This window comes from Armigeres subalbatus, chromosome 2 (genome assembly GCF_024139115.2).
Source record: "Armigeres subalbatus isolate Guangzhou_Male chromosome 2, GZ_Asu_2, whole genome shotgun sequence".
NCBI lineage: Eukaryota > Metazoa > Arthropoda > Insecta > Diptera > Culicidae > Armigeres > Armigeres subalbatus.
Genome location: NC_085140.1, coordinates 345,125,963 through 345,143,378, shown reverse-complemented (window position 1 = coordinate 345,143,378; position 17,416 = coordinate 345,125,963). Strand labels below are relative to the sequence as shown.

Genomic DNA, 17,416 nt, shown 5'->3' with positions numbered 1-17,416 from the left:
CGATATGAATACAACATGTTTGTTAATTCCCCTGGTTACTTCTAGGGTTCCCTGATAATATCCGGATAATTCCAGGTTTTCCAGGTTTTTTTCAGGTAGTCGACACCCTGAAACATGTTTTTTAATATTTCAGGATTTTTTGGAACAGCAATAATTATTGACTAGTTTTCTAAAATAAAATTCACATGAATAAAGAATATAAAAAAAATCGAATATGAAATGTTGACTTCGTAACAGATGTTCTGTAGAATAATATAATTTTATTCCAATTCTCAGATCAATAGCAAGAGTATTACCGTAAGAAATTATATATTTTTTATATCTTTAAATTACGAGACTTTCAGTCCTAGGCTGGCTCGTCTCGATCTTATAAATATTTCTTGCAGTAACAGGTTTTTCGTTTTCTCAAAACGGTTCAGGGTTCATTTAAGATTGGGAAGGGTTACAATGTCAATGGCAATGATTCCGTTTTCCATTCGCTGAGAACGGAAGAAATTTGAAGAAAATGTTTGCAGAATATTGCCACAAAAGCAAAACTAACTAGCGAACGATAGCGTAACGAAATAAAGTCTCTCATTTGGACATACGACGTTAAAAAAAATCATGCTAGAACTTAATAGTTCATTTGTATTTTCAACTTACGTGTTCTTCAATTTACGACGAGACGAAAAATTGTTTTGGATACTCACCTAAAAAGAAAAGAAACATAAATTAGTATAATATAAATAAATGACATACTTCTCAAAATAAGTCTCGCTAATTAAAATTCTCATCCGGTGGAGATGGAACTATGGAAAGCATTTTTTCCCATTTATCACGCATGATTCCCTAGTGAAAATATCACCGACGCATGCTACTAAATGCAACTAACAGCTCCACGCACGTTACCAAACGGTCACAAATCTAAACTAAATAGACATTTCCTACGTTTAAGAAGGCATCCGATTCCGAAGGGACTGAAATCTCGACCTCAATAAATTAGACCCAACGTGGTAGGATGTAAAAACAGATAATCGTTGTGTGGTGCCGTACAAGAAATTCCCGATGTTGCGCTCCACCCGAGTAGTGGGTACCTTTTCTGCTGGGAACCAGTTCCTGACTAGACAGCATAGTTGACGCAGATGGGATAATAATTATTGATTGGAATTTTCTGCGCTCATTAAGTGAACGTTGTTGTTCCTTCTTTTGTAGAAGAGCTTTCTCTTTCAAGCGATCATACAGTATAAATATTGTTCATATATTGAAAACAGGTTAGCGCAATATTACCTTTATCCAGAAGAAGACTCCGAACTACTTTTAAGTACATCCGACCGTCGTTTCCCTTCGCCACGTGGTAGATATACTCCGGGTATTCTCCGGATTGACCGGTTTTATCGTTTTCCGCTGCCACCGTTCCACCAGCTAGGAATACATCCGGATTGGGATGTATACGATCAATCGCTGCTTTGGCTAGACATTCTGCACTAATTCCATACAGCGCTTCCACCATTGGAGACTCTACAGCCATTTTCTCCTCTCCACCAGAAGCTCCATCGATGGATAGCAAACTACCGCCCAGGCGTTCTTTGAGCTTCTTCAATCGACTGGAAGCTTCCAGTTCCAGTTCCAAGAAACTTGGAGGTCCAGCGTCAACATCGTCCACCGGATAGTTAGTGGCGGACGTACGCCTCGAGGATAACGATTCGCTCTCCTCGTTAATAATTTCTAAATTATTTGCACTATGGTCACGCGCCGCCAACGATAATGGCGAGGCATCGCTGCTAAATACTGGAGTTTTATTGAAGTCGCTCAGCTTGAGGAACTCGCGGAGCTGTTGTGCGGTTGAAGCTTTGCTCGCTAACTGTCGTTCTAGCACGGAGTAGGTGTTCTGGAATCCATAGCTGGAGTCGCTCGGGTGGCATGAAATGGACGGCGGTGGTGAAGTTACGAAGGAAGGCGATCTCAGTAGACCTCCGATATACTCGGAGGGTCCCCCGTTGAGTTCCAAAGAATCGATCGGCGTGCTGTTGAGAAGATCCACCGGCGAGGTGGTGGACCTCCCAACGAAAAGAGTATTATAGGCATCTTCGGCTTCATTTGGGGATGATTTCCGACGACGGCGTCGTTCATTCATTGAATCGATTGAGTACTCGGATGCATTTTCATCGTCGCTTGCCAGTACCGATGACGAGGAATCATTGCTGTTTGTGCAAACTGACACTCTGGGACTGCTGAGGCTGAAGGTCGATGTCGTTGAAGTCATGCTTTGGTTTGACTGGTTGGGACCCAGTGCAGTTTTTTGCGATGTTTCACTTTTGCACTTACACGTACAACGCTATGACGATTCGCGTCACATGTTGAACGGTAATGTGGTGGATCGCACCACACCACGTTCGGTAGCAGTCTTCAATTATTGCAATTATTCCTACACGTTCGCTCGCAAGGTGATCTACGCTAAACGTTGAATTGGTCGTTTTTTTTATTTATCCGGGGATACCACTGACTGTACACTTGTTATGTTATGTTTGCATGACGGGGCTGGCTATGGTTTCACTGTGTTCGCTTTGCCAGATTGGATCGATGCAGACCTTGGTTCACGGCTAATGGGACATCAAGAGGATCGTTAAACCACTGATTTATTTTGACTATAGGATTTTCAACAGCTTAATATCAATCCAGAAACGGGTGAGTAATTGACCGGAGAGCTTGAGTTATTCATAGAGCAGAGATCATCGGTCGGTGATTGATGAGTCATTATGATTTTCAGAAAATGGAGAAGACATCATTTATTTCTTTTATATTTTAGGATGTACATAAAGTCACTTCTAACTACAGTCTGAGTGAGATACTCATATATGGAACGTTTTATCTTCAAATTTTATTAACAACCCAAATTTTTGTTTTCGCTCAAAATCAATATTTTGCTTTCTAAAATCGATCCAAACACGGTTTGGGCATTAAATGTTTTTAATTTACGATTTTATCAATTTCACACTTTGAATTTTTCGAATTTTGTTTTTCAAGTTTTTTATCCAATCCAATGATTACTTGAATCTATTAAACTTTTTTGATTTTTCAGAGTCAATATTTCATTTTCCGTGTAACGATTTGGATAATGTTTTGTAGAGTGTAACATTCACCACTATAACTTTCTATTAAATAGGGTTAGTTGTAGAAAAATACTAAACTACATATTCAAAGGTAAACGAGCGTAAACAAGGAGGAACAAAATATTACTCAATTTTCAATATTTTTTTATAAATGTGTAGAATTTTGAAAATATTCTTTAAACCACAATTAAACATGCATTGAAGCTTATTTTATTGATTAACATCAAAAACTTTTCAAAATCTGATCAATTGAAAATTACAAAAAAAAAATAATCAAAATACCCCGTCTAAAGACGGTCTTGGTCATTAGAGGGTTAACTTGCCCATAAAATTTGATTTACCGATTGTATAGATTAATAAATTTGTCTGATGCAAACAAGCGACAGCCGACCAGAAAACACAACCCTGAAATGGGATTTGAATTAGCAATGGACCATCAAAATGCGGTGTGAAAGTGATTTCACATTCAGCACCCGGTATAACAATAGCGGAAGGTTGAAATTAGGCATTTTCTCACCTTAAGAAGTGAATGATTGCCCAGTCTGATAAGCTTAGCTGCTTCTTTTTGACCTATGAAAATCGCATCATAACAAGTAAGTAGCTCATCACTTGAAATTAGTTATTTTTGCATAGTTGATTACATTCATCAAGCGAAATTATTTATTTGACAACTGACCCGGTGCGGTGTTTGAATTAATCAAGCGAGTGATACACGCTGTTCATCTTGAGGGAATTTGGCTTGTCTGATTTGTATGCAAAGACGGGTGTGCCATTGCCGTTTGAAGTCGGATAAAATCTATTTGCAAAAAGAAACTAAACAATGACAGATAACTCTCGGAATGAAAGTATTTTGACTGTCTTACTGTACCAATGTATGTCGGAAAAAAGTGACCATTGTTTCAGATAAAAAATTGACAATTTTACAATTGCTACCTCAGAAGGTTATTATGCAAAATGTGAGCGCAATCCTCGGTGCAAAGGGAGACAATTTGAACATATGGAACTCCCCTGGACAGCCCCTTATCTAAATTGACGCACTTGATCGCCTTAACCCTACACCGTTAATTCGTTCCATTAAAACATCTTATCTACAATATTTAACAAATATTTTTCATCCCACTGAGTCCATTATCGCGGATATATGTATGCCATGTTCAATATGCGCCCCACTTCTTGCCTACATCGGCGCTATCAATCTAACCACCGGCACTTCCTATCAACACCCTCGACAACCATACAACATGATCCTAACACATGCCATTTATTTTATAGTTGCGTGGAAAAACTTATCGACCACTGTAATGAATTACTGCGATGACCTAGCGATAACATAGTTTCATCTCTTTTTTTCACTCAGACCTTCCCACCCCAACCAAATACTTCGTTCAACACATCCTCAAAGGTGGCGGCTTAATACGCTAATCGTGCCAAAGATGCAACTCATCGATGAGTTGACTTTTGTACTGTTTGCTTGGAACGCACCACCGTTCGTCCGTCTGTCTTTCTGTACACGAAGGCTGCACAGTGCACATAGATATATGTAGTGCGCAACACCAACACTGACCGGTAAATGTGTTTCAGGTGCTATGAGCAGGGTGATACCAAAACGATTTGGAGTTTGGAGAAATCAGAGTGATAGTCGTTGTAACAATTTCACATGAAATTTTTATTAAATGTGAAAACCAAAAATGAAACATCTAGGAACAAATTTAGATTTTTCAATGTTGATATTTTTATCATTTGGTGAATGTTTCGAAAAATTATTAAATTTTTTCATGACCGCAAAAAAAAATACGTGGGGGTCCAAACACACTTATCAATTCAAAAAATGAGTCACCACATAATGATAATTGTAAAAGTGCGCTAGAACAAATCTTAATCTAGTCTCTTATATAAAAGATCAAGTCTACCTTAAAATTTTAAATAGAATTTATACTTCAATTATACGCTTATTCCAACAAGTCACTCCAAACAAATCTTTTCTGGTCCACTCTATTGCGCATACCCTTAGATACCAAGCGGTAGGTGTAGTACAGTGCACACAATTCTACCCCCAAGGTTTGCAAACTTCAGAGACAGTAAACAGCACGCCTTATTTGTATGCTGTGGAACCAAAATCAACTTGGAGCCAGCAACACCGGTATACGATGGCTGCGTAAAGGCAAACGGATGCGACGAGGACCCGGCTAGTGTGAAGCGTGTTTCATCAGCCCACGTGTGAGCGTTCAATTTTGATGACAGTAAAATTGATGGGTTTGAACAGAAACACGAGCCTCGCGCACTCGCCATGATCTACTTTATTTGGGTCAGCAGGCGCAGTACCCTGGGGGATTGCGTATGTCAGGTCGTCCACAAGGCCGATTGTTTTTGGGACAGTTTCTCACAGGAGAATACTGAAATAGTGAGGATGTCGTCGTGTAGTTGTGCGTCATTAATCGAGTCATATCGCTGATTGGCTTGAAATCGATTAATCAGGATGAAAGTTATTACAAAATATATGTCCATACACGTGTTAGAGATATCGAAGAACGAAAAAGATATTCCCAAACAGTGAATGTTAGATTTTCTTACAATCAAAATCTGTATTAGAACTGGTCATATGCAAAAATGCTAGATTCTTCTAGAAACAATATTAGATATACACTGGATTTTGTTTTTACGTGATTTACATTTTCTCAATTTTCCACTCATCCTAAATGTTTAACGTATATTAATTACCATGTGATTTTTCTTTGATTTATTCTGGATTTTTTGAAATATGTTGCGAAGAGTTTGGTGGCAAATTGAAGTCACACGATCAAAAATACGAGCGAAGAAAAATCGTGTAAAAACAAAATCCTGTGTAATACACTGCCTATGATCGCATATCAATCCCATCTTTGCTGGGTTTCCTATTCATATGTGACATATATGCGATTTCGGGCAGTACAGACATTGTAAGACAAGATTGCAAAATTGTATGGTTTAATACAATATATGTATAAGAATCATAGCAATTTTGCAGATGACCATACAGATTAAGGTAGGTTCTCAAATTATAAGGAAATCTAAAAAATGCTGGTTAAGTGTAGCAGAATAGTGAATTTATAATAAATGTGAAATAATGATAAATTGATAAAATTAAGAAATAAAATACATTTGACGCTAAGAAGAAAATAAAAAAAAAATAGAAATACAAAATGAATTGGAATGTGTCCCTCAAAAAAATATATGGGTGAAACTGGACCTACATGACTGGGGTTTTGGGGAATTATTGATTATTCAAAAGAAAATTTTTGGTTTTGAAATTGGTTTTTAGGAAGTTGATCTGAAATTAGTCAAATAATCGAAAATGTTGACGTTAGTGTTATTATCCATTGGATACAACCCAGGTAACCAGTAAGCATTATATGCGCCTTTACTGCAAAACATTAAATGCCAATAAGCCCTATAGTCGCCTTTAATGCTATTTTAATGTAGGTTTTGGCCCAATATATAACTGCTTAAATGCTCTATCCTACTTTATCGATAAAGTAGAAATATTGCTGAGTAGCATTTATTCAGCATCCGAAATGCTGAATAAATGCCTTATTTGTAAAACAAGAAAAAAAAGTTTTTTTTATTGGCATTTTTTCTAATTATTTTTTTACATATTTTTTTTCATATTATATCGTTATTGTATTTTCATATTTGAAATGGAACATAATTTTTTACTTTCTTCGAGCAGGATTCGAACTCGCGCTCTTGCCACCCGACACTGTAGTTGCCATCGCCCTTACCAGGTGGCCCATAAGAGAGAGATGGTAGTGGGAATAATTTTGCCCAACATAAACAAAACCCCCTTTCAGGAACATTGAAACTTAGTCTAACTCATCTCAGAATGCAACCGTCACAAACGTTATACCCAGTTGCAATGAAACAGGTACAGTAGTGCTGCTTTGATGCATCCATCGAAAATAGTGCAGTGGAATAATAAAATGTAGCTAAACTATGTAATTAGTGATAGGGTTAGGTTAACGACAAGTACTCCTGTCAATGGTCGTAATGGAAAAAACATTGTGCACGTACCGAGTTCTATTCTCAAATATAAGTTCATTGGACAAATAGTCCCCGCTATATGGTTCCATATTGGAAAACGTTTGACGTATGAACACTATAGGCCTTAAAGTGGCACTAATGTAGCTGTTCCATTGCACTTAACGAAAAACAACATTGTGCATTCAAAATGCTATTATAAGACAATGCCTCTCATGATTGCTTTGAGAATGCTTATTTAGAACAGCCAGGTTTTCGAAATGCTTATTTACAGCATGGAGCATATGCAATGCCAGTATAATGCTAATATAGTGCTTACTTTAATACTTATTGGTTACCTGAGAATATTATAGCCATTATGTACAATATCGGGGTCAAGTGTGCCCGTATTGAGTATTCATCTTGGATTTCAAAGTAAAACAAGTAGGTAATGATCATTTGAATGGGTTCATTCAATCCTACTATACTATGTCCAGTAAAAATTTAATATGATTTGGTTATAAATATTTATAGTTATTGAGTTTTTTTCCCTTGAAAAAAAGAAGGATTGAGAACGCTAAAATAATAAAACCTCTACAAAAACACATACATCAAGTAACTAATATCAAAATTTAATGTTACTCAAATGTTATCACTTGTCAAACAACAGATCTGATGAAACATATCAGTTGAATAAATCGTCCAGTTTTTCATAAAAAGTAATAAAACAGATTTTTTTTTGTACATGACTGCTATTCACTTTTTTTACTAATTTTTTTCATATTTGTTCTATTCTCCTGTTTTTCTATTGCTTTCTATTACTTAGCTTATGAAAATTCGAGTTTTTTTACTCGTTTTCATTTTTAAAATATCGTATACATTCGATGGTAGATTCTTTTTTGTATTCTTAGATTTTTCCAACATTTTAAAAATCAATGTTTCTAGAATCCATTTTGATTCTAGCGTAACATTTAATATTTAAGCCGTCGTATGACAAACAGGCTTTCGTTCGCTCATCCAATTCGCAGTCCAATAATTCATTTCAGAATTCTCGGTTATTTTTCGGGTGCCAGGTCACATTTTCCCGACTGGTTGAATCGAGACAGGAAATTATAGAGGAAAGGAATAATGTGTAAACCCGAGTAGACGAAAATAGCTCAATAATATCAGATGTTGATAAGATAGCAAAATGAGATATGGACATGATTGATTCAAGAGATAAAAGATCAGACGATAATATCAAAATTTTGCACTAAAATATCATGGGAAGAACAAGTTATGCTATTTGTAATAAGTGATCAATATTATGTGCCATTAGTTTGTTCTTATCCATAGCATATCTTCTTCTTCTTCTTATTGGCATTACATCCCCACACTGGGACAGAGCCGCCTCGCAGCTTAGTGTTCATTAAGCAATTCCACAGTTATTAGCTGCGAGGTTTCTAAGCCAAGTTACCATTTCTGCATTCGTATATCATGAGGCTATCACGATGATACTTTTATGCCCAGGGAAGTCGAGTCAATTTCCAATCCGAAAATTGCCTAGACCGGCACCGGGAATCGAACCCAGCCACTTTGTAGCCGCGCATTTTACCGCACGGCTAAGGAGGGCCCCATAGCATATATTGATATTGAAATGATTTTCGGTGGAAATTTCTGATATTGTTGCTTGTTCTTTTATTTCTTATATCAATCAAGTCCATATCATGTTTTGTTATTCTGTTCCTGGTTTCTGCCCGGGAAGAGTTGAAACTATTCAAAACGAACTATTTAAAACATCCAATGAAAAAGTCTACACCATGGCTAGTAGCCTAAAAAAGTAATCGCGGTGCTCAAAATATTGAGCAACCCAATAGTGACTTTCGGTTGCGAAAGTGAATTTTATTTCATCAAATTAGCCTACAGTGCAGCCTACATAAATCTTGGAAATGAAACTGGCACTTATCATGTTAAAAATGTCAAAACTCATAATTTGATCCCTTATTAGTTTCCCTCTTAGCCTTACTAACTTCTGAGCAAAGATATTTTGAGCAAAGATACTGATAAAATGATAATAATCTGATAAAATCTCAGTTATCCTTCTGCTCAGTAAACAGAGTGCAATGTTCGCCATGGAGAAACAGTTTTTCACAGGTTTTGTTGTTAGCAACACCTATGCAACGTGTACATACCCAGAACTGCGTTAGCTGTCCGGATCATCACATACTCGATTGAGGTAATTATCGAGCTATAACACTCCTCAAAACCAAAACTACAAGGTGCTCTCTTAAATTATGTTTAGTAGATTGCGTCCGTTTGCGAAGATCTTTTCCGGCAAACACCAAAGCGGTTTTTGAGAAGGATGATCAACGACGATGTTTAATCTGCGACAAATTCCGAGAATATAACTTGAGAATATAATATAACATTATAGATAGATTGAAACAGGGCGATACGCTCTCTAATCTGTGGAAGCTGCAATTTGATGATCGGGTGTTCATGGTAGTAGAAGCATCATCAACAAGTCTTACAGTCCTTGGTTTTGCGGGCGACATCCACATCATCAAGGCTCTTGTGTCTTTTAAACGGGAGACTAAATGAATATGGCTGATCTGAAACTCTGTCAAAACTGAGGGTCTGGTGGGTGGCAGAGAATGAAGCAGTCCTAATGACGTTGGTCCCAGGTGGAAATGGTCGGGATGCGATTTGAGATTGCCGACGATTTGTGTAGCCAGCTAAAGTCTCATTGCTTACATGCACGGACAAAACTGTCTCTGTACACATCGTCGATTCGTCTAGTCACCCAATGCGGTCATGGAGCATGATCGTGTTTGAGCGGAAAATACTGCGTACAATATTTGGCGCATGAATCACGAGTTGTAACAAGTGTACAAAAATGCCGACGTCTGCAGCTTGACAAAAATACGGCATATTGCAGTGGGCTGGACATGTATGCATATGCCGGAAAAGATATCAGCAAAAGTCATATTTAGCAGAAAACCTGAAAAAACGTCGGGTCCTGGTAGACTCCGCACTCGCGGTTTGTTTGAAATCGAGAAAGATGTCCGCACGCTATGTCAGAAGGCAAATAAGAAGGTGACTATCGAGAAAGTTGCGACTCTTCTTTATAGCTCGTTGATTATTGAAATAACACTAAACAAATGGTAGCTGGGTTACTATCCAAATTATTGCATCTGGTGCATCATCAATAAAGTATGAACAGCAAAAAAAATATATGAATGATGATTTGCTTCGATAACTGTGGAGCAGTTTAAACCAGAGCAGAGATTTGACTGAAATTAAAGGATCAAAATATTTTATTGAAATCAATGAAAAAGCGAGTAAGCATTTATCGGAGAACTCAAGATAAACAAGAAGCTTATTCGATTTAAAAAAAAACAATAACCTTTGTAGCCAGTCCAGGTTTGATAAAGTTCACAGCACAGATTAGGTATGAATCAACTGAGCGTACAAAATAATGAAGCGATGGTGAGGTAACAATCTTCCCATGTCATTTCTAATACAGTATTGCAAAGTACAGATTTTGAACTGATGCAACACAAGAACTTTGGATAAATTCTATGCTAATTGTAAGTAAAATAGTCTGTGAAAATGATATAGAATAACTTCTATACGATGATGACAAAACTCAAAACGAATTTCCAGTGGTATGTATGTTCTGAAACTACACTGGCATGATAGCACTCACTTTCGGCAGCCCTTACTCACCGTTCAGTGAGCAAAAACGGTCCATAGAAAAATTAAAAACTGAATGTTCCATAAAACGCTACCATAAATCCATAAAATAGTTCAGGAGATTCCATAATGAATAATTTTTTGATCCATAACTAAGCTAAAATTTAACAATTAATAGGGAAATATGTTCCATTAACATGTCCAAGAAAACAACACAATTCTTGTTTTTTTCCCATGAACGTATGACAAATGATAAATAAATTGGAAAATGATCCATAAAAACCTATATTTTGATCCAACAAAATTTCGAATTTGGGCATTTTTTATCGTGATGATGATCTATAATTTCCATAACTTTGTTCAAATGATCCATAGTTTTGACGATAAGATCCATAAATTTTGCTAAATGATCTATAGATTAAAAAAAATGTTTGGATCAATTAATATAGTTTCATTGGCCTTTTTTTCCAAAGATCACATTATCAAAATTATGGATCATATGACCAACATTATGGTGATTATTATGATGAATTTAAACGTAAGAACTAAAATAGGGGAAATTACGGCTTTGGCAGGTTTTGTTCTATTATTTTCAGGGTTTTTTTCAAAACCAATTATGCTCAAATTCGACCTAATCATTCTTTGCATATCAAAGAATATTGTGGCAGAATTTCATAATATTTGGTCAACAAAAACCCCCCTGACAATAATAGAACAAAACCTGCCAAAGCCGTCATTTTCCCTATATTAGATTTATTTTAGAAACAACTTAAAACACTTCAATACTTGTTAGCAGTAGGGGCCCTCCTTAGCCGTGCGGTAAGACGCGCGGCTACAAAGCAAGACCATTAGAGTGATTCAAATTTTGACTTTTTTGCCCCCCCTATGCTTAAACGATTGCATTTACCATTTTAATAATCCTGCTAAATTTTTAGTAAATTTGGATGTAATTTGATTGTGCACACATCATTTAGAGTTTGTATGGAAATTACTATGAAAACTGACCCTTATGTGAAAGACCGTTCCGTGAGGTGGCCCATGAACTATTCAAATATAATCAATAAATTGACCACACAGAATACTTCTCAAGCTAAAAGGCAGTTGTTGTTGCGAAGCGATTTGTCGTTCGGAAGCATGAAGAAGTTATGAAGAAAACAAAAATGCTCGTTATTGATATTGATGTTATTCTTTTACGTGTTAAATTAAATTTCTCACGATTGAGTGTTTCTTTATTAACTTTCCTTGCGAGCATCAAATCGTTTCGCAACAAAGACGACCTGTTTCGTTGTAAAATTTCTTATGTTGTAAATCGGCATATGTTTTAAGACCTTATTGGGAAGCGTTGGGGAACGATTTTCCATAAAAGATACTGTTATAATAGTAATTTTCATACAAAATTTAAACCGCGCGTGCTCCACTCAAATTACATCCAAATTAGCTAAAAATTTAGGAGGATTAATAAAATGGCAGATGCAATCCTTTAAGCATCGGGGAGCAAAAAAGTCAGAATTTGAATCACACTAAAGACCATGCTGAGGGTGGCTAGGTTCGATTCCCGGTGCCGGTCTAGGCAATTTTCGGATTGGAAATTGTCTCGACTTCCCTGGGCATAAAAGTATCATCGTGTTAGCCTCATGATAAACGAATGCAAAAATGGTAACTTGGCTTAGAAACCTCGCAGTTAATAACTGTGAAAGTGCTTAATGAACACTAAGCTGCGAGGCGGCTCTGTCCCAGTGTGGGGATGTAATGCCAATAAGAAGAAGAAGAAGACTTCAAGACAAAATTTTCAAAACGACTTATCTGCTTTTGTAAACAATAGGTAGATGAAGGTTTCCGCTACCTGTTGATGGTGTTGGTTTGCGTGGGAGAGCTTTCAGATTCGTCAAATCGTCGTTTGAATCTTTGTTTACAAAAGCAGATAAGTCGTTTTGAAAATTTTGTCTTGACTTGTTAGCAGTCTGTAACTAGCTTTGGAAGTGAACACTCCCGTGAAGTCACTTGAAGGGTTGAGCAAAAATAAAAGTTGATGACATAATAACATGAGCATCATTCTGAATCAGTGTAAGCCAAGGCACCGACACCCAATTTTTTCACTATGGATCTTGACAGGTTTGCCTGTTCGTTCTTTTTTGAGTGATAAATTTATTCCCCAGTGTCAAATTACCCCAATACTGATTTATTTTGCAATAGTAGGGGAACTGTTCCGATCTCCATCTCACTGTACATATATCCATCTCATCGCTAAAAAAAATACGGCACCAAATTAGTCGCTTCTTTTTGTCAACATGCGTGTTCACTGCTGAAAAAAAATCACAAAAAATAAGAAACAAACCAAATTCCTTTCCATTGCTTTGTTTTGATGGGATGGAAATAGGAGCTATGAGATGAAGTGGCGAACCGTTCCCCTAGGTATGTGCGCGAATTTTGAATGTTTACATTTTTACAGGAGAATATGATGCAAAACGCACATATCACTCAATAATGCAATATGATACAATCATGAGAAAATAGAGAAAAAAATTAACAATCATGCTTTAGAACTTAACTTAACTTAAGAATGTTCAACTTATTTGCTCAATTCTTCTGAATGCTACTTGCACAAGGTACTGTCTATGCCTTTGTTCGTTTTATATCATTTTCACCCTCGGAATTGTTTATGTTGCATTCGCAGTGCACTACTATTGGTGACTTAAGATGTGACAAAGATGGCGTAGCTTGTCATCCCCGTGGTGTAAGCAGATCCTCTTTACGCAACTTTACTATAAGAAACATTGGTAAAAACCTGCCCAAGTTTCTATCATTAAGCCCTCATGTGAAATGTGCAAAATTAGCAAGTGACTGTACAAAACGAAAACACGTTGGTTCGCTCGCTTCGCAAAGGTGTGGTTTTTGTTTACATTTTTGATGATCTATTGTTTCATGCGGATGCGGATTCATGAGCATGCGCATGATGACCGTGCATTTCGAAGTTGCTACTCCGTGTTTCATGCGGATTCAATGGAAAACCTAGACGGAAGAAAAAAAAGTACGTGTTGATTTTTTTAAACTTACTTTTGAGTTATTTTTTCATTTCCTTTTTATCCACTTTTTCTGCTGTTGTCAAAAAGAAAGAAGCAAAACAATGCATCGACGCTAGTTCGATATGGGAAGCCAACCTTGAATTTGCTGCCTGAGGTCAAAATTGAGGGAATTAAACCTCCAGTTGAATAAATAGAATTAACGCTAGGTACTTTTTTTTAACATGGGAGTAAAGGAAAACTACTTCGACGCTGTTTACTCAAATTTGGCTTCTCGTACGGAAGTGCGAAGTTGGGTGGATTGAACTCACTTTTGGGTAGTTTAGCTTTTCCGTGTACATTGAAGAAGCTACACGTAAATAAAAAACCTTGGCAAAAATCCATTCAACAATACTAATCCTATTCATTATGCCACTGAATGGTCTCATACAGTTAATAAAGATAAGCTAAGTAAAAGTTTAAGTTTGAGAATGTATCTGGCGAATGCAATATATAAGTTTTTCCTTATACATATCATAAGGTCGGTGCTTTGGCAAAAATATTAGAAATAATAATAACTAGTTGAACCCACCCAACCTTGCTCGGGTTTGTATTTTTTGCGTTCAAACTGTCAATAGTTCAGTTCATTGCAGCGCCGCACTCTACACGGAAGAAAAAAAGTACCCAAAATTGAGTATTTTTAAACTTACTTTTGAGTTATTTTTTCTTTTCTCTTTCATCCACTCTTTCTTTTGTTGTCAAAAACAAAAGAGCCAAACAATCCAACGACGCCACTTCAATACGGGAAGCCAATTTTGAGTTTTATTATCTGAGGTCGAAATTGAGTGAATTAAACTTACATTTGGGTAAATAAATTTTCCGTTGGGTACTTTTTTAACATGGTAGTAAAGGCAAACTACTTCGACCCTACTTACTCAATTTTGGCTTCTCGTACTGATGTTCGAGGTAGGGTGAATTAAACTCACTATTGGGTAGTTTATTTCTTCCGTGTAGATCGAATTCAGTGCGAGAATGATTATTCTCCCCATAACTCACCAGACCGTTGCAAGATTATTCAACCTTCCCAATAAAATTTTTCGCTTTTCAATATACGTAAACACTTCGAATCCCAAGACGAATCAACTACTGAGAAAACCGTTCAAATTGGTCCCTCCGTTCGTGAGTTATAATGCCTCAAAGGTAATGCCAACTCATTTTTATATATAGAGAAGATAAACAATAATGGATTTCTTTACGTGTAGAAGCAATGAAGTGCAAGTGACAATTTTGAATTCAACATTTCTGTGTACTAGATTTATATTTAATTAATTAATGTGCGGGAATGCATAGAATAGCTAGATTGTGATTAGCACGTTGCCTCTATGGGGAGATATAATTTTTCAAAAATTAGTATCTCTGAAACACCCACCACACGAAAGTATGTGCTTTCCTCTTTCATATATTGGGTAAATTAAAATGTTCTATCGAGGGATCTAAAACAATTTTTATTTTTTTCACTATTTTTGGTGCAAACTCCATAGAAATATCAAATGATAGCCTATTTAACCCGCCAAAAATGTATGGAAAAATGACCCCCTAAAAATGCACCTACGTGAAAGAGGAAAACTTATCTATACTTTCGTGTAGTGGGTGTTTTAAAGAAACTCTTCGGACAAAGACACCGTAATAAGCTTAAACGACTCTGATAATTTTATTACATTTTCATTTTTTGTATCAGTGCACAGTTAAAAAGTGAGGTTACGCTTCATGTAGTGAATTAAATGGAATAGTAATAAGTCTCTTAATAGACTTACTTTCGTAGGAAGGATACGATGCAATGCAAATCAATTTACTTGAACAGAATTCAAGCCTCATTCTCCATGAGCTTCTTCGTCTTAATATTAAGGCAGATTGCATTCAGCAAGAGTCGCTCTCATTACTGTTTATTGACTGTCTGGTGACTTCATTTGTGATAAGGTATAAGCTCACTTATCGATTAGAGTAAACCTTCATCAGCAAACGCCACTTCGGCTTGGACGTCAACAAATTAAAATTGAAATTCAATTCGATTGGTGTACACAGAAGAGCGATAAAAGTATAAACTCACACTCATACAAGTCAAGTGACCATAAATCGAAGAGTGTACAGCGATAGCGTTTTCCCTAGTTTCGCTTCCGCGACTATTGTGGTCACGAAGTATCAGCTGACGGCAGTCGAGGGTTAATGAAACGCGAGCTAACCGAAATTTATTTAATATTTAATGAACAATAATGTAATTTAGACCGGGCGGCAGACGGACAATGTTCAATTTATATATAAACGACCGACGAGTCGACGGATGCGTTCGTCGTCCTCCAATTCTGTCATTCAGTGCCAAGGTCGAGAACTGATGTTAACTATTAAAATTATGTCTGGGAGAAATAGGGCTTACATTGAAGCAATGCTTTCAATTGAAGCCAATATGTACATATGATTTTTTTAAACTTTATAAAGCTAAGAAAATTAGGTTAAGCTCTTTTAGTGGAATGTCTTTACCTGTCATAAGACGTAACATAACATAACATAACAAAATCACTCGCGGTTTCAGGAGCCTCTTTATAATAATGAAAAGATTGTAAAATGTCACTAACAATAAATGTCTTTATAATAATGAAAAGATTGTAAAATGTCACTAATAAGCGGAATACAAGGACTAATGCGCCACCTAGAGGTAAAAAAGTGTGGAGATATGCATTTTCTCATACATTCAGTCGATTTTCCCATATAAACTTCATGCTTGTTGAGCACCCCCTTAGAATTGGCGGACTTGCTTGAAATTTTTACAATAGCTTCTGGGAGCAAAAAACTTTACTTTTAGGGGGGTCTGTCTCGAAAAAATGAATTTGAATATTTTCATGCAGCAATCAAAAACTAAAAATTGAAGCGTGAATTATTTTATATTTTTGGTGTTTGTGAATTTTCATCCGTGTGCAATGGACATGCATACTAGAAAAGAATTTATTTGATCTCTCGTGGAGAATTTGCACCGAGAACCAATCGCATTATTCAACCGTGAGCTGCATTGCTTTCGACAAAGATGTTAATAACTAAAATAATTGCCCAATGCATCGAAAAATGCATTGCAAAGCCTGTCAAACAGCTGTTCATGTCAAATTGCTGCACCATGCTCATTGCGGTCTGCTGGACAACCTCACTATGAGCGAACACTTCACGTTCGCGTGTTCAACACGTGCCCGTTGAAAATATACATACAACTAATAATTTAATATATGTCGGCATCATATATGCTTTCTAGTGAAAACAGCAACCACGTACGTGGGCGCTTTTGCACCGATAATGTGTGACAACAATCGCCCTACAAATGGTTTCAATGTTTTAAATTGAACAGTGGGATTGAAAATTGCTTTTCTTTCTGTGCCACCGAACCATTTGATTAATTTTAAAATATGATTTCGATTTTACAATTGGCTAACAAAATTTTCTATTTTGCTTTGAGATATTACCGCGGCGCACGGTTCATATCAGGTGATGAGCAGTATAAAAATTGTACCAACTTATCAATTCAGCAACGGAACTGAATTGCCGGATCAAAAAAGGAAATGTGTTTTTCCTGGCCAATAGGATGAATGAATCAGGTGCTGTCGCTTGTTCGGAGGATTG

At 36.6% G+C, this 17,416-nt stretch overlaps 1 protein-coding gene across 4 annotated transcripts in view; it reads right to left on the bottom strand.

Moving 5' to 3' along the window:
- LOC134212885 (trafficking kinesin-binding protein milt) overlaps positions 1-17,416 on the bottom strand; it is a 341,223-nt gene that overhangs the window by 192,671 nt on the left and 131,136 nt on the right. For 2 of the 4 annotated variants that reach the window (XM_062691156.1, XM_062691155.1), the window contains exon 2: positions 1,267-2,579. The exons of the other annotated variants lie outside the window; for them this stretch is intronic. In XM_062691156.1, the coding sequence (XP_062547140.1) occupies positions 1,267-2,242 (976 nt within the window). In that variant the 5' untranslated portion in view covers positions 2,243-2,579. The remainder of the gene's footprint in view (positions 1-1,266; positions 2,580-17,416) is intronic. 4 annotated transcript variants of the gene reach the window in all.